The sequence below is a fragment of the Ailuropoda melanoleuca genome, chromosome 8 (assembly GCF_002007445.2).
Source record: "Ailuropoda melanoleuca isolate Jingjing chromosome 8, ASM200744v2, whole genome shotgun sequence".
Classification (NCBI taxonomy): domain Eukaryota; kingdom Metazoa; phylum Chordata; class Mammalia; order Carnivora; family Ursidae; genus Ailuropoda; species Ailuropoda melanoleuca.
Genome location: NC_048225.1, coordinates 12,898,803 through 12,924,755, shown reverse-complemented (window position 1 = coordinate 12,924,755; position 25,953 = coordinate 12,898,803). Strand labels below are relative to the sequence as shown.

Genomic DNA, 25,953 nt, shown 5'->3' with positions numbered 1-25,953 from the left:
GTCACGAAATACCTGGGCCTGGGAGAGCAGCTCTGAGGGGGGAGGGTGGGTTTTGTGCAGACCGGCTGAATGAACCCCTTGCAGAACACAGCTTTCTGAGTGAATCAGGAATGTGTCCATTATTAGAAAATATTGACAGCATAAGAATCAAATGTTAGGAGAAAATAGTATTTACTGGCTTCGACTCTAGACCCCTGAAGTAGAAACAGATGTAGGAAGCACTGAGGAAGTGCTCCCAAAGGCGACTCCCGTGATCCCTGTTTCTGGAGAGTGTCTGCCAAAACCATGCGTCTTTTGTGTTACACGCGTGTGTCTGTGCTCATTTCATCAGCTCACCGCTGTGTCGAGCTTCCGGTAGAGCCTGAAACCCAAGTCATCATTAACAGAGGGTAAAGGGCTTGCCCTCCCGGCCACATTCGTGGACCGCTCTGCACAGTCATCAGCCCCCCCACCCCCCCAGACCCTCCCCGTCTGCATTGTATTTGAACTTGCTTGTCCACCTGCTTCCTTAGCCTTGCTCTGCTTTAGTCCAGAGCGAGTAGCTTTCAAGGGGTACATCATTTCACCCATGGTTCAGTGTGATACCATCTCTGCCCTGGACATGAAACCCTGATCCTTTCCATCAGCTGCTGGAATGCTGCCTTGGCAGTCTTTTATCTGCTTACCTCAACCCATAAACATCTCTTTCTGATTAGGTAACGAGTAGAGGTGTTAGCTTCGAACTCCCATGCTGTCTTAGGCATTCCTTATCAATAGCTTGTTCTTTCTTCCTGTAAGATCCTGGCTCTGTTCTGACTGAGCTGTGGGATTTTTGTCCACACGATTCCTCTTTCGCTAGGAGGTCGGGGGGAGGCGTGCTGCTCTGTAAAGTTAATTTTCACAATGGCCAACTGTATTTGCGTTGACCAGGTACGCAAGCAGGATCTTGAGGCCCGCATTCCTTAAGAGTGTGCCGTCTCCGTCTGGGGATCAGAAGTCCCCCTATCCTCCTGCTTGAACCTCCACCCTTCACTTTCTAGCCCAGACCCTAGGACTTCCGAGCCAGGCCTTGGCCGCAAAGCTGACTGTAGTTTCCTTCTGGTCATTTGGAGAGTGCTGCTCAGGGAAAACTGGGTCAAACAGTGAATTTGAGATTTCGAAAGGCACTAGACAGACGTGATTATAAAAGCCAGATCTCCTGTGCAGCTTGGCCTGAGGGCCACTGAGAAGCTCTTCTCTCTGACCTAGTATATCTGTAAGAACTGGATGTATTTGATCCCAGGACCTCACCAGGCTTGGAAAGTAAGCCAGCTAAAGGTAAGTGGAAATGGAAGGTGTGCAGCTGGAGTTCTCGAAAGGGCAGCAGGCTAGGGCAACTACCGGCCTCTGGAGATGGCCTGGAAATGGCGTAATGTGCAGGGCTGCACGTGTAGCCAGCCACCTTTGCGTTCTTCTGGAACAGCAGTCCCTGGGTGATTTGGTCCAAGCCCCTGAGTCCTCGCCCCTAACCTTCTCTTCCCATGTATTCAGCTCTACCTACAAGGACTCCAACACCCTGCACCTCCCCACGGAGCGTTTCTCCCCCGTGCGCCGGTTCTCAGACGGGGCTGCAAGCATTCAGGCCTTCAAAGCTCACCTGGAAAAGCTGGCCAACAGCAGCAGCATCAAACAGCTGCAGCAGGTAATGGGAGAGGCAGCAGGCACCTCTGGAGAAGCGTGGGGAACACAGAGCAATAGCGCGTGGAGGACTGGGGTGGCAAATCTCTGCCCCGTCCGTGTCGAGGTTCAAATCTGTGTAGCTTCCTCACGCTCTTTCCTTACTCCTTGGTATGTACGGCTTTCCCCAGGCTCAGACGTCCTCCCACCCCCGTGAAGGGCCTAGATTTTCCTCCTGTCTCTGTAATTCTTAGAGAGGAATTTCTGGGTGTGGGTTTCGGTGGGAGGCCCCAGAGAAGGTACTTCTAAGCAACCTTGGCATTGCTCACATGATTTATGGGCACTGGGTCTTGCTGGAGCTTGTCGGCATTGTTACCACCTGGCGTCCTCTCCAGTGGGTATGGAATGGTGCTTCCAGAGGAAGGAAGGGTACCTCCAGGCTTCTGTAAAGGGCCGGCTTCCTTTCTGCCTTCCCAATGACCAGGCTTCAGGTGACAGGTACTCTGCACACAGATTTCACACTGGACACTTCCATGGGCCCACGGGCCACCCATGGTGTCTTCCATTCCTTCACCCAGCGCGGAATGTGAACCTATTTAGGACACGAATACCTATATACCTGGGTCGGTTGCTCATGAAGGACCCTGTCTTCTCTTGGGGCAGATCTGCATCTGCTGACATCACTGCCTGGGGTGGGCCTGGCTGCGCCCCATCTGTATTACCTGCTTTCCCTTCAGGAGTGTGAGCAGCTGCAGAAGATGTACGGGGGGCAGATTGATGAGCGGGCCCTGGAGAAGACCCAGCAGCAGCACGTGTTGTACCAGCAGGAGCAGCACCATCAAATTCTCCAGCAGCAGATTCAAGTAGGCCTTCACTCTTTGCTCTCTCCAGCTTGTTTGGAGTTTGCTCTCAGGCTGGTTTGCCTGTGAGTTTTGGAGGAGATCACGCAGGGCAGAGTGGAGTTATGTTTATGGCTGACATGTTTGAGGAAAGGTAATCGAACTTTCGGACAAAGCATGAGAGCATAAACGTCAGTCGCAGATAGTTCTTTCTGCTTCTTCCCTTCCTGAGAAGAGCTCTGATTGACCTTCAAGCTGACAATTATTTTTCTCCTTTCCCCCACATGTTTAGGATTCTATCTGTCCTCCTCAGCCTTCTCCACCTCTTCAGGCTGCATGTGAAAATCAGCCAGCCCTCCTTACCCACCAGCTCCAGAGGTAATGAATCACTTGTCTCACGCCTAAGCTGTTGTCTCGGTAGCTTGCCATCCTTGGCCTGCTTCTTATGGGAGAGACTGCCTGACGTTAGCATTCGTCTTGGACGAACTTCTGTGAAAAGCAGAGAGATCCATTTAAATGGTAGCTGCCTCCCTGAAATCCTGACTGTATTCAGTCCCGTGCCACATCCTTTTCTTAGCCCCACAGACAAAGTAATCTGACAGTCATATAGGCCAAGACCCAGGCCCACATGGCCTCTGCCTCTCTCTGGCTGGGAAGACGTGGATAGATCTTACATACGCTGTGGTGGGGGGTTTATGTATGTTCTTCTAGCCTGGAGCCTATGACTGAGAGTAACATCAAGGTTATACTGTCACCTCAGGAAATTTACTTATTTATCTGGTTTTGTTGTTTCTTAAGGTTAAGGATTCAGCCTTCAAGCCCACCCCCCAACCACCCCAACAATCATCTCTTCAGACCACCCAGTAATAGTCCTCCCCCCATGAGCAGTGCCATGATCCAGTCTCACGGTGAGTGCCGAGGCTTAGACTGAACCGTGCTAAGCCTCGTGGAGAAAGTGAGTCTAGTCTTGGGCGCCACAGGCGCGCAGTAGTGTTTAAGGGTACAGGCTCTCGGGCCAGGCAGCCTTGGTTTGAGTCCCGGTCCCCCTGACGCCGTAGCTGTGCGAACCTCAGGTAAGTTACTTGACTTCTGCACGCCTTGGCCTCTTCAAATGTAAAAGAGGGATAAAGTAGTATTTAATGAATAAATATATGAAGAGCACTTAGAGCAGCCTGTGGCACAAGATAGTTCTCCATAAAGGTTAACTATCCTGAATTTTCAATAAAACCCCCTCCGACCCTACCAAGTAAAAAAGCCGCTGCCAGAACCCCTGTACTGTCATGCCTCTGGTTGGTTCTCCATCGTACGTGTGGCTCCTCTCCTGTGGGTGTTCAGGAGAGGTTGAGATGAGTGGACCTGAATTGTGTGGGTCTTCAGGGGCAGTGATCTGAGGATTTAGTATTCCCCAGACTGGTAATCTCTTAAGTAGCGCCACGCCATCTAGATCCCCTGAAGAGTCTGGATTGGTCTCTAGGCCCTTCCTTCTTGATGCGCAGCCCCCTGAGCAACGGTATCAGCAGGAAAAGTAGAGTCTGGGGTCCGCCCCAGACGCGCTGAATCAGACTGCATTTCAGCAAGATCCCTGGGCCATTTGTATGTACATTTGAGTTTGATAAGCTCTGCCCTAGATCAGAGCAACTCAAGGAATAATCCGGGACCACCTTTCAGAGCCACTTACTGAAGATACAAATTCTTGGGGCCCCACCTGGACCCCACCCAGAATTCTGCGGGTAGGACACAGAAATCTGTGTTTTAACAAAGTTCTCCAGATAAGTCTTCCACACGCTGAGGTTTGCAAAGCACTGGTCTAGACGATGTCCAGTGTGAGTGTTGTCGCGGGCTCCTCCTGCTTCCAGCCAGCAGGTGACCCGGGCATTCGGTCACGCTGGGGTTTCTCTCTCTGCAGGCGCTGCCTCGCCCTCCCAATTTCCAGGCTTACCGTCCCGCGGTGCAGTCTACCAGCCGCAGCCCGAGAGCTGCTCCCCGCCTCCCACCGTGGCCCTAACCTGCCTGGGCCTTCAGCAGCCTCCGCCGTCCCAGCAGGTGACCATCCAAGTACAGGAGCCCGTGGACATGCTCAGCAGCATGCCAGGGACAGCTGCAGGCTCTGCGGGGCGAGGCCTGGCCATCAGCCCCAGCGCCAGTCAGATTCAGATGCAGCACCGCACCAACCTGATGGCCGCCCTCAGCTACGGGCACCGGCCCTTGTCCAAGCAGCTGAGTGCCGACAGCGCGGAGGCCCACAGGTAGGGCTGCAGGCGGTCACGCCGGGTGTCTGTCTAGGTGATTCGGGTGGGAGGAAGCCCCTTAGCAGGGCGATAGGAGAAGGGGAGGAGCGTGAATCTGGCTGCGCTGTGCTCGCCTCACCCTTTCTAAAATCAGGGGTGTGGGTTTGGGGTGAACTTGAAACCTGTTTATTGACCCAACATTAAAGTGCTAATAATGAGACAGAGAAGGAAAATGATAAAGCTGCCTTCCTGTTTGTCTGCAAAGAAGAAAATGGCCTATTAGAGGAATTTCTAAAAATGCCAGTTCCCCCTTGTCTATTTTTTTAGGATTCTTTCCCTCTCTGTCCGTCTTATTCTGAGAACTTGGTGCTTCTTAGTAGCTCAGATATGCTGTAAAATAGGCCCAGTCGCTCTCTTGAAGCTGGAGCTGTCCCCCCCACGGTGCCCTGCGTCCCCTGGAAGTGACTGGAGAAGCTAATGAGAGGACGAGTCAGGATGCCGCGCACAACCCCATCTTCCCTGTCACACCCCGCGTCCCTGTCCCAGGGTTGGGGGGGGCTCCCTACTGAGGAAGAGGAGTAGCTGTTCCCCAGGGGAGTCTAGCACACTTGTCACGCGGATGCCTGGTACTCACTCCCTTTTGTGTCTGCAGCTCGAACGTGAATCGGTTCTCCCCTGCTAACTACGACCAGGCGCATTTACACCCCCATCTGTTTTCGGACCAGTCCCGGGGTTCCCCCAGCAGCTACAGCCCTTCAACAGGAGTGGGGTTCCCTCCAACCCAAGCCCTGAAAGTCCCTCCACTTGACCAATTCCCCACCTTCCCTCCCAGCACCCATCAGCAGCCAGCGCACTATACGGCGTCGGCCCTGCAGCAGGCCCTGCTGTCCCCCACGCCGCCAGACTATACGAGACACCAGCAGGTGCCGCACATCCTCCAGGGACTGCTCTCCCCCCGGCATTCGCTCAGCGGCCACTCGGACATCCGGCTGCCCCCGGCGGAGTTCGCCCAGCTCGTGAAGAGGCAGCGGCAGCAGCAGCAGCAGCAGGACTACCACGACTTGTTCCGGCACATGAACCAGGGGGACGCAGGGAGCCTGGCTCCCGGTCTCGGGGGACAGAACATGACAGAGCGCCAGGCTTTACCGTATCAAAATGCTGACTCGTATCACCACCACCACACCAGCCCCCAGCATCTCCTCCAGATCAGGGCCCAGGAATGCCTGTCGCAGGCTGCGTCCCCCAGCCCAGCGCAAGGGTACGCCCAGCAGCCGGCCCTCCTGCGCTCGGAGAGCATGGAAGAGGAGTGCTCCTGTGAGGCGGCCAAGGACGGCTTTCCAGACAGGAAGAGCTCAAACACAGTGACCAAAGGTTGCCATGACAGCCCCCTGCTCTTGAGTACTGGCGGCCCTGGGGACCCCGAATCTTTACTGGGAACTGTGAGCCACGCGCGGGAGTTGGGGATACATCCCTACCGACACCAGCCGACTGCTGCATTCAGTAGGAATAAGGTGTCCAGCCGAGGTAAGGGCCCCCGAGGGGTAAGAGTCCCGGGCCTGTCTGCCTGAATTCACTTAACTCAGGGACGGTGTCTTTTTCCAGCCAGTGCTCTGTGTTCCTAAAAGAAAGGGAATTCCTGAGAAGACCTGCTGGACCTTATGGGGGAGAAGGATGTGGGAAGCGGATGCTGGGCCGTAAGGTGTCTGCTTTCAAAATAAAAAGATAGTAATAGAAAATTAGCGCTTACATAATCCAGTCGATAAGGAGAGTTCCCATTTCTCCTATTCATACCATGGTTCCTTGGACTCCAGAATTTCCTGTCATCAAAGTAGCTCACTTTAACTTCTGCAGGAGAACGAAATCAGCCGGTGCTGAGGAAATACATCTTTGTGTAAATGGTGTTGGACCAAGAGTCAAAAAAAGCTCCTCGGTTCTAGACTCGCCTCTGTCACGAATGCCGTAACCTTGTCACTTAAACCCTCAGGTTCTTATGTTTCTCCTCTGTGACAGATGGGCAGGAGGAATAATAATAATGGCGCTTTGCAGAGTATTCGGGAAGATAAAAACATGCATATGTGTGCTGTGTCTAGACATAGTGCGTGTGCGCACGTGCATGTGAGGATGCGAGACACCCTTGCCGCTCCGCAAGGATGCTGGAAATGTGCTGTAGTATCATTACTCTGCCCCCCTCATTAGTAAGCTAAACACAGACGATCCCAGCGTCATAAGGGATCCCCGGGGTTCTCCTGCATCACTTTATGTAACGCGTGAGTACGTTCGTTTCCATCCTGAAGGACATTAGGATTACCAGCAGGCAGTTATACTCCAAAAATCTTCTTCCGTCGTCATCCTAGCATTCATCCGAGATAAAAGCTGCACTGACATCCATCCCGTCATCGTAGATCACGGAAAATGAGTTTATCCAGAAACTAAACAACCTTGAAACCAAGCATATCTTCCATCCTCTCCCTCTTGGAGCTGCCTGCCTCTCCTGTCCTGTCCTTTAAGGTCACACACAAAACTCCTGGGGAATTAGGTCCCACGGAACACAGCAGGACAGAAGGCCTTGCTTTGAATCCGTTTATGAAGAAGGCTGGGTGCTTTCCGGTTGTGCTTAGTAATGCACGGAGAAGAGGGATGTGTGCTTGCCTTAAACGGTTAAAAATCCTGGGCTTTTGAGCAAATGCATGCCATTCAGCTTAGGAGCCTGCACCACTCAGACATACTGTGCTCACCCGTGGCTGCTGTATTTGTAGGTGGACATAGGATGGTGGGAGATTTCAGAACCAGTTCATACGTGGAATGGCTGACAGACCTGGCCATGTTTAGGCTTGGGAGGAAAAAAGAAACTAAGGAGAGCCATCATAACCAGGAGGAAGAAGGGATTAGACTTTTTGGGGGTCCGTATTATGGGCCAGGACCAAGATCAGGATGGAAGTGTCAGCAAATGTCAACTCCTGTGGAAGATCTTCATCAGAACTTTCTAGAATAAGCTGCCTCAGCAGCCTGGGAGCTTTCTGTCACTGGGAGTGCTCCAGCAGAGGCAGGGTGGTAGGATCAGGGGTACTGTGGAAAAGCTTCCTGCGCGAATGAAGGCTTTCACCAGATTAGCATAATATAGTTGGTGTGCGAGGAGGAGAAAGGCCACCATCTCTACAGTGCTTTCCATGTGCCAGACACCCACTGCTATTCACATACGAGTTCATTTAATCTTCACAGCAACCCTGTAAGGAAGTAACTCTTCCTGTCCCCATTTCCCCCATGAGACAAATGAGGCACAGCTTAAGTAATTGGCCCCCAAGGTCAGCAGCTGCTGAGTGGCGTCTGAGCCCAGGAGTGTTTCCGTTCACTGCAGGAGATGCTGACTAAGTGCGTCCCAGGTGCACGAGGCAGCGAGGACAGAGCAAAGTCGGAGCAAGTAGCGTCCACTCCCTGCTCCCCCACCCCCACCCCGTCCTGGAAGGCCATGTATGAAAACACCCTTTGAAATGTTTTTCTTCAAAAATTCTCTTTCTCCTCAGTTTTCCCTCCTGTGTGACTCCTGTATACAGAAAGGCTGGGGGCCTGGAATTCGCCTGTGTCCCACAGTTGTCAGAGGAACAACCCCCCACCCCAGTTCAGCGGGCTTGCTGGTCTCCCTCACTCCTAGGGTGAGGCAGAATGTAGTTGGCTAGTACAGGTGCTTCGGGGAGGGTGGGGGCGCCAGGAGGGAGAGAGAGTGTTCCCAGTCAGAGGAGTGGAGTAGGTTTCCAGCAATTAGTGGCATTTGAGTCAGGTCTTGGTGGAATAAGATGAATTTGCCACTTGGATGGAGGGGAGAAACCAGGGGAAAGACGAGTGGGCAGGGTGCCTCCGTGATGTTTTGGGGGAAAGCAAGCAGGCTTGGTGGGTTTGAAGTGTAGTGCACACGAAGGAAGGAGGGGAAGCTAAGGACAGAGGTTTTCTTTTTTTTTTTTCCCCCACTTGTAAAATGCTCATTTATTCAAGTTTAAGACAAGTATACGTTCTTTAACAGTGTGCAGTCTGTTCTTATTTAAGATGCAGACATAAAGGGAGCACGTGCCCTCCTTAGTGTCCATCGCCTCACCCCCCAACCCCCTCCCCTCCAGCAGCCCTGCTTTAAACTTGCTCTTTAACTTTTCTAGCTTGAATATTATTCATCTTATCTCTTTCTAACATCTATTCCTATTTTGTGACTCTTGAAGCCACATCTACAGTTGTCTGTAATGAATAAAGCCACAAGTTGATTACTGTGGTTTTATGACCTGGTATAGTGAGATAATGCAGCAGGGAAACGACTGGCCTTGGGGAGCCCCATCCCGCTCCAGAGTTCTAGTCACCTGCAGGCATGGACACCTGTGTGTTTAAAATGACATCTTACCCTGAGGTGTCCCATTGTCCTTACCTTAGACAACATGAGCGTCCTCTGTGACCATGGGCCTGGCACATCACATCTCCTCCCTTTCCTCATCTGTGTAACGAAGGACATTAAGCTTAATGCCCCCTAAGAGAAGGAGGATGGAATTCATGTCCGCAGTACTTCTCCACGCCCGAGGCTCTCCTCTCGCTTACTCCTTTCTTTCTCACAGCCACCCTGGTTGTATGTACGTATGTCACAATCCCTCTTACGGTAGAAACCGTGGCTCCACCATCTTTTCCTGCTTTAACCTGACGTGATTCTATTCTTTTAAAAACTTGAGAGCTCATAGTGTTACCTTACCAAAGAAACCACCAGATAATTTGCTGTCGCTTTTGCCAGCAGAGGTTCTAATGCTAGGTCCTCCCCCTCCCCACCCCGTCACAGGCCGGTGGGGGAGGCTCGTGCTTGTTTATCTCTTTGGGCAGAAAGGAATGCCCGCTGTCCCTGAGTGATCCTTCCAGTGCAGTGACCACACTAGTCCCAAGACCCTTCATCTGTTATTCCCGTGACAGCAAATTCGGCAGTTTACTGAATGACTAGCTTGCACGAGGTGGTCTTGTAGGAGCTACAGGGAGTGCAGGGATGGGAAGATACAGAACCTGTCCTCAGGGAGCTTACACTCTGCTGGGGAGGAAGACTCGCTCATCAACAGCTATAGCCTGAAGCGCTCGAGAAGGAGTGCTGTAGGTGTGATTGTTAAGGAATAGAGCTAGGGAGATCTTCCTAAAATTTCCTTGGGCTAGATGAACAGGGATCAGTGGCCATAGCCCAATAGAACTGAAGGCCACAGTGGGACGCCTGGGTGGCGCCGTCGTTAAGCATCTGCGTTTGGCTTAGGGCGTGATCCCAGTGTTCTGGGATCGAGCCTCACATCAGGCTCCTCCCCTGGGAGCCTGCTTCTTCCTCTCCCACTCCCCCTGCTTGTGTTCTCTGTCTGGCCGGCTGTCTCTGTTATATAGATAGATAGATAGATAGATAGATAGATAGATAGATAGATAGAACTGAAGGCCACGTATCCGTGTCCACAGTTACCTATTTCCTTTGTGGCCCTTGCTACCGGTCAGGACGGGCCAGGCCCTGCCGGGGCGCCAAGCACGGAACATGCCAGAGGCGTATCTCGTGTGTGGCGAGCTTCCAGGGCTATCCATGCCCCGTGCTGCCTGTGATCTCCCTTGTTGGCCGCTCCAGAACGAGAAAGGAGGTTTATCTCCCTTCTGTGCCATTAAGTACATTGGATTTTTTTACTTTGCAAATAAATAAGGACAACAGCTTAACGGGTTTACACAGAGGGATTGCCAGCTGAACTCACAAAGAAAACCACATCCTCCCCGCCCCCCAGCTTCGTCAGCTTCAGCAGTATTTGTGGACTCAGGCCTCACAGAGGGGTGAAACTGTGACAGGCTGGGCGGGTTCACCCCTCAGAACCTTGGAGAGGAATAGGTGCACATGTCATTTTGCTCTCCTTTTCTCTTAGAGCCCAGTAAATGAGTAAGGGCGAGTCAACATTGACAGATTCAATAGAGAGTTGTGCAAGCCGCCCCGGAGTCCCTGGGGCAGGGGGGTAGTGTGCACAGGGCCCTCTGTGTCTGTGTCCCCCGCGTGATCGCGTGGCCGCCCCCGCACTCTCCCCGCCTGACTTGGGTCAGTACCTAGAACGCTGCGGCCGGAGGTTCTCTTTCCCCCATTATTTCTGTCGCCTTCGGTGAGCTTGACCTTTCCTCTAGCTGCTCAGGTGGCAGAAGCTGCAAGCCACAGACTGGAGCCAGGATTTCCTGTCCCTTGGTCAGTAGGTTAGTTGCCTGACCTGCCTGCCCCCCACACACACACACCCTTCCCGTGGGTCTGCAGGTCTCTGTGGAGTGTCCCAAAGGACTGGAGACTCAGGACTCAGCATTCTTACTCAAAAGGATGCTTGACTCGTGTAATCCCTTACAGTTTATTAAGAGCTTTTTACCTGTGGTATCTTTGGAGGCCGCCAACATCGCTCATTTTTCAGACAGGGAAATGCTTTAGATTACGTGTGGGAGCCAGGTTGTGCTCTGTCAGGGATGGAGCTGGACCCTGACTCCGAGTTTTCTGATTCCCGGGCTTACCTTCTTCCCATCACGCCTGCCTCCTCACCTCCCATCACGCCTGCCTCCTCACCTCCCATTCCGCACCGTGCCCACCTAGCTGCCAGGCTGAAGTTGCCGGCCCTTCCGGCTCTTTGGCCTGTGTATTACAGTGAAATTTTGTCGCCTAACTCCTATTAATCTGCTTTGTCTCATCTGCTTTTTAACTTACATTTTTCTCTCCTAAACCAGAGGAAATTCAACCAATCTCCTAAGCCAGTCTCTGGAAATTAAAGTAACTCCTTCGTTCCCATACACGTGGGTAAATTGTCCCCACAATTCTGGAAGCAGGGTTTCCTTGCTTGTGTTTGTCGGCCGGCTCAGTATGCCCTGTGCCCTGAGAACCAACACCTCCGGAATGAGTATAATGACCTCAGGCAGGTTGGGACCTGTGGAGTGAGTCCTGCTTTACTGACACGCTGAGACCCAGGAAAGGGGGCTTGCCCGACGTCCCACTCCTCAGGAGCCCTGGGTAAGCCACGATTCAAGCCCATGCCTCCCTGACCCCAAAGCCTGTGCTCCTGAGCTCTCGGCTGGGGAGTCAGGAAGGCTCGCCGCAGGATTTCCCAAGCAGTAGCTGGCTCCGCCGTGCTGGCCCCGAACGTGAGGGCTGGGAAGAGCGCGACAAGGGGGACAGGGTCCGCGCGACCTTCCTGCTGACAAGGGTGGGTGTTTGGGTTGGAGAAACCCCATTCTCAGGAATAAAAATAAGTTCAAAAAAAGAGAGGGAAAGGAGACTACAAAGTCTCGGAGGTGGGAGGAGCTCAGCATCAAGATGTGACGCGTGTACATCCTGTTGGCTTTGCTCTAGCCTCACGTCTGAGGGCTTCTTTCAACGGGGAGCCCTCGTGTCGTCTTGGGCGGGGCAGGGGTGCAGCGGGCGAGGTTTGCAGCTGGCTCTGCGTCCAGCAGGAAGGAAGCCCAGGAAGTGAGGGGATGGTGTGAGCGGCCAGAGAAGAGAAGACAGGCGTTAGGAAATACCTCGAAAAAGCCAGCCCCTGCTGTTTGTGGAGCTGCTTGGCCAAGCAGACCACAGAGCCAGTGCCGCACCACTTCCCGCCCCGACTTTCGCTGCTCGTGGGGCGAGAGCGGTGCCCGCGGAGAGCAATCGGGAGGCCTGGCTGAGACGAGTGAGGACTGGCCCACACAGCGAGGCCCGGTGGAGGCTTTCTTTTGTCTTCTCTCTTCCGGCTTTTAGCTTTCAGTAGCAAAAGAATTGGCTTCTACCTGTTTCTTTGGTCTCTTAGCTCAGAGAACTTCCAGAAGATCTCTCACTTGCCTTCGCCTTTGGCAGTTGGGAAGCTTCCCTCCTCTCCTTTTGCTCCAGAATATATTGCATTACCAGCCACGTGCACGTCAGTTGGGGCCCCTCCCTTCCCATCCTACCTCAGCCCCTGAGCCATGCCTAACCTCGATTGTTGCAGGAGACCCTTTTGAATATGGAGACCTGAAACCCTTTACCCAACGCTCCCGCAGTACATTTTACTTTCATTATTCAAATAGATATTGGAATGGCACAGTTAGCGTTAGGGCTGCGTCTGCTATTAACAACTTTTTAAAAACCTGGTCTCGCCAAGGTAGAGTTCATTAGAAGATAAGCCCAATGCCAAGGAGCTTTGACCGAAAAAAATAAAGCAAGCAAACAAAACATATGTTCAAGTGCCAGGCTCTTAAGGACTGGAGCCAAAAGTGCTACCTAGGTGTGGCCCTGGTATTCTTCTTGACCACTCTTGGTCAAGAGGAAATATTCAATCCTCTCAAACTCTCTTCTCTCCAGAATCCAGTCCATAGGGTACGTGACTCTGACAAGATACTAACCCATATTAAGAGAGCATTTATTAATATCTGTTAAAGAGCTAAGTATTACACACCTACTGGGTGCAGGACACTGTTCTGGAACACTGAAGGCTCACAGACATGCATCAGATACAGTTCTTGTTCTCAGAGAACTTACGGGCTAATATGAACAGCTAAAGCAAATACACAAACATGGTGTTGGGAATAATGTTAGAGTAATACAGTTTTATACAGTTTTCTGACATTTAAAAGAAGCAAAGATCTTTTTCTTTTTGAAAGGGAAAGTTTCATCAAGATATTAGCATTTGAGATGGACCTAGGAGGATGAGTTGATTTGGATTGGCTGGAATGGAAGGAGAAATAAGCATTTCCAGGGAGAGGGAGCCCAGGGAGGCTACCTGCACGGAATTGTGAGTGGGTGGGGAAGAATTAAGTGCTCCCATTTGACCAGAGACTAGCATGTGGGGGAGAGTAGTGTGAGGTACTCACTGGAAAGTAGGCTGGGACAGCATTCGGGCGACTCTGAAAAGATGAAATTTTGTAGAGTGGCGGTCCTGGGACGGGGAGGAGGGATGGTTAGTAATCCAGGCAAGAGGAGGAAGCAGTGAGATAGGAAAGGAGGGACTCAGGTGACCGACATTGCAGCGGTAGATTCTTTAGGCTTGAGGTGATGTGGGACCAGGGGGAAGGAGCTAACGGGGCCCCATGAGCTCGCATCCGGAAGATTAGGAAAATAGGAACCAAAACAAGACTTATGTCTGAAAGAGGACCTGGGGGAGGGGTGTTGATGAGTTTGGAGCTGGACGTGTTTAAAGTGTTAGATGTCAGCTCTCCAGGGAGAGGTATCTAGTAAATAGTTGGAATTACGGATCCGGAGCTTATTAAAAGAGCATTTCGGTAATTCTTTACCTAGAGGCAGTACAGGTGAAGCCATGAAAATGATGATATTACCAAAGGAAGTGTGAGGAGGGAGAGGAGGGCGAGGTAGAAACGCAAACTGTGGAGGAGCCATGGACGCAGCTGGGGGCTGCAATTGCAAACGCAGAAGAGGGGCCTGGGCTGGTGCGCTGAGGTGGAGGCCAGGGAAGGAGAGAGAAGGCATCTATGGGACAGAGGCCGTTCTCCCGGGATAGAGGTTTCTGAAAGCTCCAGGAAGGAGGTAGGTTTGGGAAACACAGACTGTCAAGTCAAGAAAGGAATGAAGGAAAAAGAAAAGGTTTGATGTGATCCAGCCACCCGCCATGGATGGAATTTTTCTCGGGAAGGTTTATGATCCCTCCATTACGAGGCTCATATCTGCCGTAGGACTTGGGGTTGGCAGGCGGGTCCACAGGGTCCTCACCATGGCTCATTGTCTCTGGCAAGACATTTCTTTGATGGGAGTTGACAATGTTGGGAGAAACTCGAGATCTGACCCTATTTTGCTCTGTCTCCTCAGAGTCGGTCATAGGGAACTGCATGGATAGAAGTTCTCCAGGACAAGCAATGGAGCTGCCAGATCACAACGGACTCGGGTACCCAACACGCCCCTCTGTCAGTGAGCACCACAGGCCCCGGACCCTCCAGAGACACCACACGATCCAGAACAGTGATGATGCTTATGTATGTTGGCCCCCTCCTGCTTCTCAGAAGTGGGATCCCACCAGTCCCAACCTTGACAACAGAGCTTAGTAATGTGGGGTCGCACCTACCCGTCCATTTTTTCCCAGCCAGAGTCCAGCATCTCTGGGGACCAGGCAGGCATGTCTTTGAATCAGCTTCACAGACTAGTCGAATCTGCAACCCCAACTTTAGCCTGAGGAATCAAGAGTAGTTGCTCTCTGTTCCTTCTGGGCTGAGTTCTTGAACTTCTCCCCATACGGTCTAAGCTCCAGCCCAAGCAGATGAACCCATAGGCTCTTGGTTAGTTTTCAGACAGCTCTATTGAACTTATTCGGCTCAGGAAACCTTTGCTGTCCTAGGACAGACTCCTAGGGCAGCACTGTCTAATACAGGACCAAGTAGCCACGTGTGGCCAAATTTACATGTATTTAAAATGAAATAAAATTTAAAAATTTGGTTCCTTGGTCACAGTAGTCACACTTCAAGTGCTCAGTGGCCACTTGGGACGGGTGGCTCCGCACTGGACGGGGCCGATGCAGAGCGCTGTCCTAAGACCAAGTCTTCGGGCCGCTGGGGATAGGTCAGATGGGTTTTGGAAGGCCGTGTCATTGCCAAGGGCGTGTGACCACCAGCTGAGGTTCACTGTGCCCTCCCCCACCCACCCCATGGGGGAAGGTGAAGCAGCTTCCCGTGCTGTTACCCCTGCAGCCTCCCTGTTTGGATGGCAACCACAGAGGGAGTGGGGGGTCCAGCCTGGGGGGGGTGCCCAAGGCTGCCCTTTGCCTGCGCTCTGTTTGAGGGAACCACTGTCTCTGAGGGCCACCTGAGAGTGGCCCATTCTCTGGTATCCTGACTTCTTTTCCTAATTGTTCTCTGCAGGTGCAGCTGGATAACTTGCCGGGAATGAGTCTCGTGGCTGGGAAAGCACTCAGTTCTGCCCGTATGTCGGACGCGGTTATCAGTCAGTCCTCACTCATGGGGAGCCAGCAGTTTCAAGATGGGGAAAATGAGGGTAAGGGGCCTTATACATGGGGCGCTCCTCCCCCCTTTTCCCTAGTGACTCTTCTCCTCTTCTGTATAAAGGGTTCATAGGAAGATGGGAAGCCAAAGCTTCCCCAAGGGGTCTGGACCCAAAGCCCTTCCCACTTGTCTCCATCGAGAATGAGCACACAAGGGAGCAAATCTTCTGGTTGAGTGCAGGGGTATCACATTGTCTTTGTAACGCTTCGATAAGATACTGCTTTAAGAACTATTTTCCTAGTTCTGATTAGAGGGCATTGTGTTGTAAGGGACTATGTCTCCCTCTCCTTAGCGCCAGTAAAGGGAGGGTATCATGACAGATACAGAGCCTAGGCTTTTTCGAGTGGACAGGTCTGCAAGAAATCCTGACTTTGCCCCTTACAGGCTCCATGGACAAGGCACTTCACCTTTCTGAGCCCCCAGAGTTCTCCCCCATCAAGTGGCAGAAACCATAGAGCCTAGAGCCTAGATGGTTCGGTGAGCATTAATCGGCTTAGTGAGTTTAAGTGCTGAGAACACTGCCGGGAGCCTGCTAACAGTACTGAGCTGCCAGCTCCCTTCAAGAGGTCACTCTTCCAGCAGGAGCAGCTCTGTCTGCTTCCACTCTGCCGTGGTCGGTAGCGCCTGGGAGATAGTAAAGGAACAGGGCAAAGTGCAACACTTGGAGAGTTCGGGAAGAACCTGGCCCAGCCCACAGCCACTAAACACATGGAGGGCCTGCTATGAGCTAGAATCAGGCCTGGCTGGCCGGCTCCGCGGGGCTCTGATTTCTCATCCTCCTCTCTCCCCCTGGCCCACCTCCCCCCATGTTCTTTCTGGTCTTGCAGAATGCAGGGAGAGCCTAGTTGGTCACGAGCACGCAGACCTGACTGGTGGCGGCCAGCATTTAAACTCCTCTTGCTACCCACCCACGTGCATCACCGACATCCTGCTCAGCTACAAGCACCCCGAGGTCCCCTTCAGCATGGAGCAGGCGGGCGTGTAACAGGAAACAGTGAGTGTCGCCCTGGCCGGCCGACCCAGCCCTTTGGCCCAGTGCCAGCTCCTGATCCGTCGAGGGCTTCCTCCTGAGCCTGGAGCCTGTGAACCTGATGGCACCGCTCCTCCCCTTCTTGGTCTTCGCCTTTTCCTGCTCTGTCAGATGAAGCACCATGCAGTTGCTGTGGGGAGCGCGTGGGAGCACACAGCGCATGCGGGCCAGAGTCCCTTGGTTTAATTATGGGGTGAAGACACGTGTTGTGGGGTGCGTAGAAACATAGAAACAGGAAGTGAGCTGCGGCTTCGGAGGACAGAGGACCTCTGGCCGCAGTAATAAGGAGAAGACAGTCCTTGACCTCAGTCCTGAAGCAGGAAACCCAGCAAGAAAACATGTCTGGCCATAGTTTTCAAGGCTGTGCTGCAAGTAAAAGAATATTCCAGACAGGGATCAGAGGCCAGTGGTAGAAAACAGGTACACTGAGCAGCTTGGCTGGAGTCAGGCCTAAACACACAGTAGGTAGCATGGCTTCTGTCTTTGAACACCCTGACAGAAACCCGGGAATGAAAGTGAGGCAGTCTGGCGAACCCGTCTCAGGGCCTCAGTGTGGCAACCCTCTAGAAATACCTGAGGTCGAGCGCGCCGGTCGCATGTGGTAGAAATTTTCACGTGAACGTTCAAGCCACACTAATGCTCCTCTCTGTCTGCTCCCTTGCAGGTTTGTCTGCAGCTCGGGGATGAAAAGGCCGACTTCAAACCGACAGTATCTAGCAGCATTGCGCCAAATTGCCATTGTGTTTCTGTCCACCCAGAACGTCGTGGCTCCTTTCCTCACATTGGTCCATCAGTGTGCAGTTCTTTTGGGTTCTGAGGGGTTTTTGCCATGTTTGCTTGTATGACCAAGTCACCAAGGAAATAAACAGGATTTCCGTGTCTGCCGCCTTCTGTGAAAGTGTATTTGGTATATTTGAGTTGGTGGTTTGGTTTGGTTTGGTTTTGGTTTGATTTTTTTTTTTTTTTTTTTTTGGTATGTGTTCTTTTGGAGGTGATTTTCTCTCTTCTTTATTTGTTTCTCCCTCTCTTTTTCTTTTTCTTTCTTTTTTCTTTTCCCTTTCTTTCCTTCGTTGAGACAGAAGAGCAAAGCAGTTGAAACTACAGAGCCCAGAGCCCCAGAGCCCCTTCCCCCAGCCGCCACCCTCAGAGCACCCTCCAGTCCTTCACGTTGCTGACCCACAGGAGCAAATGCCGACAGATAACAACGCCGGAATCTTGGTGGTTAGGGAAAGGAGCGGGGAAGGGGTGACAGCCCCTGGCACTTGGAGGCCAGGAAGAGAGAAAAAACAAAGAGCCCCCGAGCCTGGAACCTGGGAAGGTCTTTCCTGCTGGGATCCCTGAAAAACGTGTCTGGCCCGGCCAGAATCACACCAGACCGTTAGCAGGGAGGCCGAGGGTGGCCTGGCCCTGAGAGGCTGCCGGTCAGAATGTCTCAATGTGAGCTTCTCCTCCATGTATGACTCAGCTCCCCTCTCACACCTGGAAAGTTGGTTGCCTTTATCATCCTGCTGGTCCTACCCACAGACTGAACACCCAACAGTGGTGCACGATGCTTGTCACCTGTCATTCTCATTGTATATTGTGCTATACAAGGGGTGATTCTTCAGCACACACACACACACACACGCTTTTCTCTTTCAGCCTCTTTGACACAGGCAAGAAGAACGGGAGGTTGTCTTGGGCCCTGCCTCCCTCCTAACCTCTTCCTCCCCAGGCATCCCCAGCCCCTATTTTAATTCTTGATCATGTAGGAATTGTTTTGGGTAATGTTGATATTATTGTTATTATTATTATTATTATTAATAAAAACAAAAGGAATTTTTGTTTAAAAGAGAAATGTTTAACCAGATTCTGTTCTATTTGAATTGTGACTTGCACCTTTTGTTCCAAGTATTTTATGTAGACGTACTTGTGAGCAGCTCTTACCTGTGCCAGTGACAGGTGCAGCGGTCTCCTCCCCCCGGGAAGCAGTGCACACGCAGCAGCAACTGTTTGCCGCTCTCTTTGTGTTTCTTCACTGTTAGAAACCAAAGTCTTCTCTGCCGGCTGGGGGCTGGCAGAGCGTCTGCCCGTCTCCTTCTGATCTTCAAACCAGGAAGGAGATGTTCAATATTTTGACTCTTGATCCTTTTTCCTGGGAAAGCAGAGTGAAGGGTCCCCAGGCCGCCCCTAGTCTTTCATCCTGAATTTGCACAGAAGAGAGCGGGTGTCCAGCATGGCTGTCCTGATGTTGCTGACAGGACTCCCATGCAGCTTGTCCTTCTCACGGATACTGGCAGCTCAGCTCCTGGACCCGATATCTCGCGAGTGGATTTCTGCAACGCAAGAGCCTTTCCTCGGAATCTGTCCGCGTTTCCACGGTCCCCAATCTCCCCTCCACTTCGTGAGGCCAACAGCTCCTCACCAGAAGGAGGCGACCCAGAAGGCCCGAGCAGCTACCGTGTGACTTCTCTGGGCCTGTTCCAGCTCTGAGGCCCCCACCCCTTGCCCCCGCTGCCCCCTCGCTCTCGCACTCAGCCTGTTCTGTTTACATGGTACTGTGCTGATGGAAGAGCAGGCTGCCGTCCGCCAGCGACCGCCCGGGTGAGAGCCAGTGAGCCGATTAACCGTGCCATCTTGCGAACTACACTTGTAAAGATCATTGCTTTGTATCGTAGTAACCGATATGCGCCGTATATGTTGAATGTATATGAATATAATTTCCTATTTCTGCTCTTTGAAAATGTCAGAAGTATTTTTTTCTTTCTCATTTATGTTGAACTAAAAATGGATTAAAAAAGATCTCCAGACCCAAATTGTGGCATTAAGACTTTTAGTCTTTTTCCCCCCTGGTGGGCGACTTACAAACTTACAATACCTTGGTTGGACAGGAGGGGGTTGTGAAAATAAAAACCTGATTACGATCTTATGTTGATATATTATTATTTGCCTTGTGGTTCAGAGTCTAGCTGGGAGAAGCATCCAGGTGGGTGGAGGCGGGAGGCTGAAGAGGCCTACCGAGCCTAGGGTGGAGCTTTGAGTGATCCATTACCTCACCCCGCCTTGTCAAGGAGCATTCTCTAGAAGCCTGAACTCGGCCCACACTGTGTCCCCAATCACCCAGCCTGGACTCTGCCCCCTCAGAAGCGAGCCTTTGAGTGTGCTGAGTCGGAGGGAAAACAGATTCCCCGAAAGGGTGCTTTTCAAGGGGTGAAAGGGGGTCCGCAGAGACCTGGGACCTTGATGAGGTGACCACAGTCAGCCTAGTGATGGGATTGCCAGATAAGTGTGGGGACAGAGAGGGGACTCTTCCTATAGCTGTCCTCTTTTTTCACACCTGGACTCCAGAAGGCAGGGCGGGATTTCCAGCATGGCCCCAGGCCCGGCTAAGAGAGAGCTGGTTGAGGTGCTTCCGTGAAGAAAGATAACTGGAGCTGGAAATACTGCCTGGGTTTGTAGAGAGAAGAGTAGGAAGAGGGGACTTACAAAAGCTTCGGCACCCATGGTGGACTAGACGGTCACCATGGGACCGTTGAGGACAGAAAGAGCCTTCCAAGAAGGGTCTCCTAGAAATTGTCTGAGTGTGCACACGCCCACGGAAGCCTCGAGCGAGCATCGCTGGAAGCACACAGCGACACACCCAGGTGCCTTCCACATCTCGTAACCCCCTCGCCGCGGCTCCACCCCGTGATCAGCCAGGGCGCCTTCAGGCCAAAGGTGGGATGAGCTTCGAGAGGAAGGAGGGTGCTGTCCTCCTGGAGAAAGGCTAGAGACCTGAGCTCTGGAAGGTAGAACCATGCCCACAGATCCTTCCCAGCCCTTCCTTCTGACCTCCTGCTGGCCCCCACCCCGCCCCGACCACTGAGGCAAGCTCTCAGAGGGCCGGCTGCCTGCCGAGGCAGCAGACCCCAGCTTGTGCTGGCCACAGATGGGCCGCCTTCACCTCGGTCTCCCCAGCAGGAGGGCAGCAGAGAATCTGTGTTTGGCGGGTTGCAGGCCCCTGCCCCAGGGCCTAAATCGGGGCTCTGTCACCAGGACCTGTGACAAAATTGCCAAAAAGGAATTACAGGGGTGGGGGCTCCTTCCTCCCCTGCTCCGTCTGAACATCCCAAGAGCAGGTTTCCCATCCTGACCTGCAGCGCCTCCTGTCCGTCGACCGTCCTGAGCAGGGTCTGTGACAGACGGCCAGAGGCTCCAGAGTGAGTTACGCCTGGGTCTCCTTCAGGCCCGCTCCTTCAGATGCCCCTTTACCGTCCTGGTGACCCTTCCTTTCACGTGCCAGTGTCGTTCATCGAGCAAATATTTGTTGAGTGTCTGTTATGTGCCAAGCCTAGCAGGGGACAGAGTCCTCCCAGGTGTAGACTGACCAGTATGACATGGGGACGGGAATTGTGAAATGAGTCCCTAATCATTCTGAGCAAAATCCACTCCTGCAGCCAGCTAGCAGCTCGCCAGCATGCATCGGGGGTGAGGGGGCCGGGGCCAGGCCCCTGGTGACCCTCTTCAGAAACGGTCACTCTGGGAGTCCCATGATCAAGGAAAGGGGGTGTTGGGACTCAGGGCCCACACTGGTGGGCCTTTCCCAAGCAGCTAGTGCAACCCACGGGCACTCGAGGCCTCTCACAGGCTGGCCCCCGGGCTGATTCTGACATGCCCAAAGCCTGCCTTCCCTCCGAGATCCTAGTAATGAGGGGCTTGGGCTAGTTTGAGGCAAACTTCTTACAGCAAAATAGAGTAGACAGACACACCAGTGAGCAAGTACGATGAAAAAGAAAAACTTGCTGCTTGTGGGGATGCTATCAACAGCCCTCCCTAGCCTGACGCCTTGAGATCCCTGAGCTGGGAAACCAAGGAGGCCCTGATCAGAACACACGGGCCAGGGGTGTCAGGAGGCCCCACTGCTGGTGGCCAGCCGGGCCTCCTGACTCCGGCTCCTGACGGCGCCAGATGCTAACGGCTGGAGGCTTCGGATGGCCCTTGACAGCTCGGTGCGGCTGTCTTCTCATATGCAAGACAACAGCGAAAATATCTGGCTGCCGGGTCTTCTAGGGATGACCATGGAAGTGCTTTGGCCACTAAGGAACTACACAAATGTTGGAATTAGGTTTAGCCATAATAATCATTTCATGGGGCGCCTGGGTGGCTCAGTCGTTAAGCATCTGCCTTCGGCTCAGGGTGTGATCCCAGCAGTCTGGGATCGAGCCCCACATCAGGCTCCTCTGCTGGGAGCCTGCTTTTTCCTCTCCCACTCCCCCTGCTTGTGTTCCCTCTCTCGCTGGCTGTCTCTCTCTCTGTCAAATAAATAAATACAATCTTTTTAAAAAAATCATTTCAGTAATAAACCAAACTTTAACAATGGCGGGTAGCTTGGAGTCCAACAGTAAGCTTCTGAGATTCCCCCGTGTGCTGACTGGGATGAGCTCTACCCCCAGAAAGAAAGGAGCCTCTCTTGGCCTGAGACACCCGTGAGCTGCCCCAGGAGGGGACCAGCCTCCCCCCAGCCCCAGCTCTTTAAACCACACAGACAAAATGTGAGTCCTCGCCACATCTGCTTCCAGAAGCTGAGGTCTCCGCTCCAGTCTGACAGTGCAAGTGTGTTCAGCGGGAGCGAGGGGAGAGAATGCCAGAAATTGGGATTCAGGGACACAGAATAGTTACTAAGTGCCAGCTACCTTCCAGTTTTGCCACAGATGTTCAAATGCAGTGCTTGAAACAACACGCATTTATTACCTCAGGACAGTTCTAGAGGTCAAAAGTCCCAAGGGGTCATACTTGGTCATACAAAGCTAAAATCCTGGTGTCAGCAGAGCTGCCTTCCTTCTGGAGGCTTCAGGGAAACATCTGTGTCTACTCCTCCTGCTTCTGGGGGCCGCCCACACTCCTTGGCTTACGGCCCCTACACATGGCTCCGGCCTGAGCTGCTGTCCCCTCGTCTCCTCTGACGGCATCTCCTGCCTCCCTCTCATAGGTTTAAGGACCCTTGTGCTGACATCGGGCCCACCTGGATAGTCCAGGAAAACCACCCATCTCGAGGTCCTTATAATCACATTGGCAAAGTCCCTTTTGCCACGTGACAGTCACGGGTTCCAGGGATTAGGACCCACACATCTTTGGCGGGGGGTATTAGTCTGCCTGCCATACACACCACCCCTGCCGTGATTCTAGGGATGGGGTGTTCCAGCCTTGTCTTCACTCAACAGATAAGGGACTGAGGGGGGCAGAGGCTCTATAACTCGCCCAGGATCACACAGCTAGCGAGGGGCAGAGCCGGGATTCAGGCTGAAGGCTCCAAGCCTTCTCATCTGCGGTGAGGGACGGGAGGCTGGCTACAGTGGTGGAGGCCCGGGCCCAGCAGCTCTGCGACCTGCCTGACAGCAGGGAGTTTCCTGGCTGGGTGGTGAAGGGCACCTTTCTGTCCTGGGTCTACATCCAGGAACCTGGGTGCAAAGTTCAGCCCTGCCTCTCCTTTGCTGAGGGGTCAGAGACCTAGGGCAAATTCGGTCCACTCCCTCATTTCCTCATCTGGAAGATGGCAGGGAGGCGTGAGGCCGAGTAGCTGATCCCACAGTTCCTCTCGGCTTGGGCCTCCGCAGCTTCTGTGACTTGGGGCCCACCGGTGAGCTGGGGCTGGAGGTGCTGGGCCTTCTGGGAGAACCCTGCTAAGCGCACGGCAAACACCATCGAGAGCTCGGCGCTCCGCACTGATTTACGGGATTCCTCGGGCCCTCCAGCAGCCCTGCGCCATCTTTGTCTCCCTTTTACTGATTGGAAACCGAGGCTCAGAGAGATGACCTAACTGGCCCGCGATCCTCCTCCAGGATTTTGCACGTGGGAGGCAAAATGAAGTGAGTAGCCAGGTCTCCTGTGGCCTCCTGCTGCAGAAGTCCTTCCGCCTGCCCCGGGGACCCCTAAAGTCTGGTCTCCACTCGCACTGTGCGCGCCCACATGGAAACACCAACAATGCAAAGATACATGGATTCAATTTAAGTGATTCCCTTTGTTCTGACATGATGCCCTTTTGTGAGGTTGAAAGTTCTTTTCTTTTTTGAAGTGTTGGTCACGGTGGGGCTGGGGGGATTGGGGAGACAGTGTGTAACATTTTTACATGACAAGATCAAAAGCAGGCAACTCCCTGTTGGTCTCTAGAATCTGTTTTGAAATGTCAGAGGTCCCCAAAATCGCAGTCTGGGAGCCACGGAGCCCTCTCCACTCTGCCCAGGCCACGCCCTGTCACCACAGGGCCCGTTCAGGCAAGGCTTTGGGAGGTCTGGGAGAACCTGGAGAGAGGCATGCTGACCTGCTGGGATAAAAGAGGCCACAGGGTGTTGGTGGGGGGAGACTATCTGTTGCCTTTGGAGGAGAAGGACAGGGTAGGGACAAAGTAATCTCCCTGGAATGCAAGGGGAGGGGGGAGGGGAGGAGTCCCAGCCATCCCTGGCCAGCTGGTGTCTCTTGCTTCCATCCCTCCTCTCCCCGGGCTGCACTGGCACAGCAGACAATGGCGGGCACACATCTCCCCCAGGAGAAGGGATGGGTGCAGATGACCCCGACCCTGAGGGCCTGCAAGCCTGCACCCACCCCCTCTGGCCCCCGCCTGAACCCTTGATCCTTGGCCTTGCAGCCCCCGCAGCTTCCTGTTTGCCCACTCTATTTGTCCGGCCCTGGGGACAGAGCTGATCCTTGAACTCTAAGTTCCACATCGCCAGGACCAGTGAGAAGCAGCAAGGCCTGGGCTGGGCTTATCAGCCTCCCAGCCCAGCCCCTGCCTGGAGACATAAATAGGCCGGGAGAGCCTGCCGCTCAGAGACTGCTGGAATCCTCGAGGTAAGTGTGGCGGCCTGCTCCCCCCCGCTCTGGGCATCAGAGGCTCAGGTTCTGGGGTCTTGGTTGCAGACTCTGCCCCATGAGGGGGCTCTGGGTACAGAGACCCTCTCCCACTCTGTGCCCTGCCTCCTCCACCCCTGGCTAAAATGAGTGGGGGAGCACTGGGCTCCTCACACAAGAGGCCTGCCCCCTTCAGCCCTGACCCTCTTCTCCTCCAGGTCACGCACGTCCCTTCAGGATGAAAGCGGTGGTGCTGACCTTGGCCGTGCTCTTCCTCACGGGTAGGTGCCCCCCAACCTAGGTAGCCAACCATGGGGGGGGGGGCTTCTCCCTAAGCCCCTGTGGGCCACCCTCCTGGGCACAGGGAACAGGATTTCTCACTCATCCCCTTGCCTCTGCCTCCAAGCCTGGCATTTCAGCTCTGATCCTGGTCCAGAGCTGGCCTGATCTTGGTCTCCCCTCTGACCCCCAGGGAGCCAGGCTCGGCATTTCTGGCAGCAAGATGAGCCCCAGTCACCTTGGGATCGAGTGAAGGATTTAGCCACCGTGTATGTGGACGCAGTCAAAGAAGGCGGCAGAGACTATGTGGCCCAGTTTGAAGCCTCCGCCTTGGGAAAACAGCTGAAGTACGGACCCAACCTGGGGCCCGGGGGGCCGGGGAACAGGGGCAGGGGTGGCCAGTCCTAAGGGGCAGAGAGGCCTATGGGAAGATGTAGCCAGACTGGCCGAATCCCCACCTGCTATTTCCTGGGTCCCCTAGAAAGCCTGGAAAAACCCAGAATGGGATCCCCAAGCAGGAATGAGATCCCCCAAATAACCACCATCTCAGAACTCATTTTGGGGAGAATAAGAGCTGTAGGCCCTAGCAAGGGGCAGGTCTGTGCTGCCGGGTCAGCAATCACAGCACCGCCATCTGCTTGCCCAGCGCAACAAGCCCCTTCCCATTCTCAGCTCCCTCCTCTGCTCCTGGCCAGCAACAGGGATGGCCGGCTCCAGAGAGGACGAGGGGCTCCAAGTATAGAGACGAGGTCCTTAAGGCCCAGCTTTGGGGACAGACAAGACAGGGCACCCAACCCAGCTCTGTCGCTCCTAGCTCCTCAGTCCATCGGGACCTGGGAACCCAGCGGTGATGGTGGTGGTGGTGTGTGCTCCGGGGAGGCTGTCCTGGGGGAGGCGGGGTGTGGGGAAAGCGAGGCCGGGCTCCGGGGCCCCAGGCTGATGCCCGTCAGGGACAGGTGCTGCGCAGCTCCCGGGCTGTCCGGGGTGCCGGGGAGGCCACCCCTGAGCCCCCGCTCTCCCCTCCCCGCCCCTTCAGCCTGAAACTCCTGGACAACTGGGACAGCTTGACCAGCACGGTGACCAAGCTGCGCGAACAGATCGGCCCGGTCACCCAGGAGTTCTGGGATAACCTGGAAAAGGAGACAGAGGTGCTGCGGCAGGAGATGAGCAAGGATCTGGAGGAGGTGAA

At 53.6% G+C, this 25,953-nt stretch overlaps 2 protein-coding genes across 8 annotated transcripts in view; both read left to right on the top strand.

The window, feature by feature from the left end:
• The window catches only part of SIK3 (SIK family kinase 3), a 110,784-nt gene extending 92,476 nt beyond the window's left edge, over window positions 1-18,308 (top strand). For 5 of the 7 annotated variants that reach the window (XM_034665820.1, XM_034665817.1, XM_034665816.1 and 2 more), the window contains 10 exons: window positions 1,510-1,660; window positions 2,373-2,498; window positions 2,767-2,852; window positions 3,273-3,382; window positions 4,381-4,720; window positions 5,355-6,226; window positions 14,469-14,632; window positions 15,512-15,644; window positions 16,480-16,646; window positions 17,347-18,308. In XM_034665820.1, the coding sequence (XP_034521711.1) occupies window positions 1,510-1,660; window positions 2,373-2,498; window positions 2,767-2,852; window positions 3,273-3,382; window positions 4,381-4,720; window positions 5,355-6,226; window positions 14,469-14,632; window positions 15,512-15,644; window positions 16,480-16,637 (2,140 nt within the window). In that variant the 3' untranslated portion in view covers window positions 16,638-16,646; window positions 17,347-18,308. The remainder of the gene's footprint in view (window positions 1-1,509; window positions 1,661-2,372; window positions 2,499-2,766; window positions 2,853-3,272; window positions 3,383-4,380; window positions 4,721-5,354; window positions 6,227-14,468; window positions 14,633-15,511; window positions 15,645-16,479; window positions 16,647-17,346) is intronic. The other 2 variants (XM_034665821.1, XM_034665819.1) reach the window with 1 other exon arrangement.
• Window positions 18,309-24,390: 6,082 nt separating this feature from the next.
• APOA1 (apolipoprotein A1) overlaps window positions 24,391-25,953 on the top strand; it is a 10,604-nt gene continuing 9,041 nt past the window's right edge. The window contains exons 1-4 of the mRNA XM_034665813.1: window positions 24,391-24,485; window positions 24,704-24,766; window positions 24,958-25,111; window positions 25,801-25,948. Of these exons, the coding sequence (XP_034521704.1) occupies window positions 24,724-24,766; window positions 24,958-25,111; window positions 25,801-25,948 (345 nt within the window). The 5' untranslated portion in view covers window positions 24,391-24,485; window positions 24,704-24,723. The remainder of the gene's footprint in view (window positions 24,486-24,703; window positions 24,767-24,957; window positions 25,112-25,800; window positions 25,949-25,953) is intronic.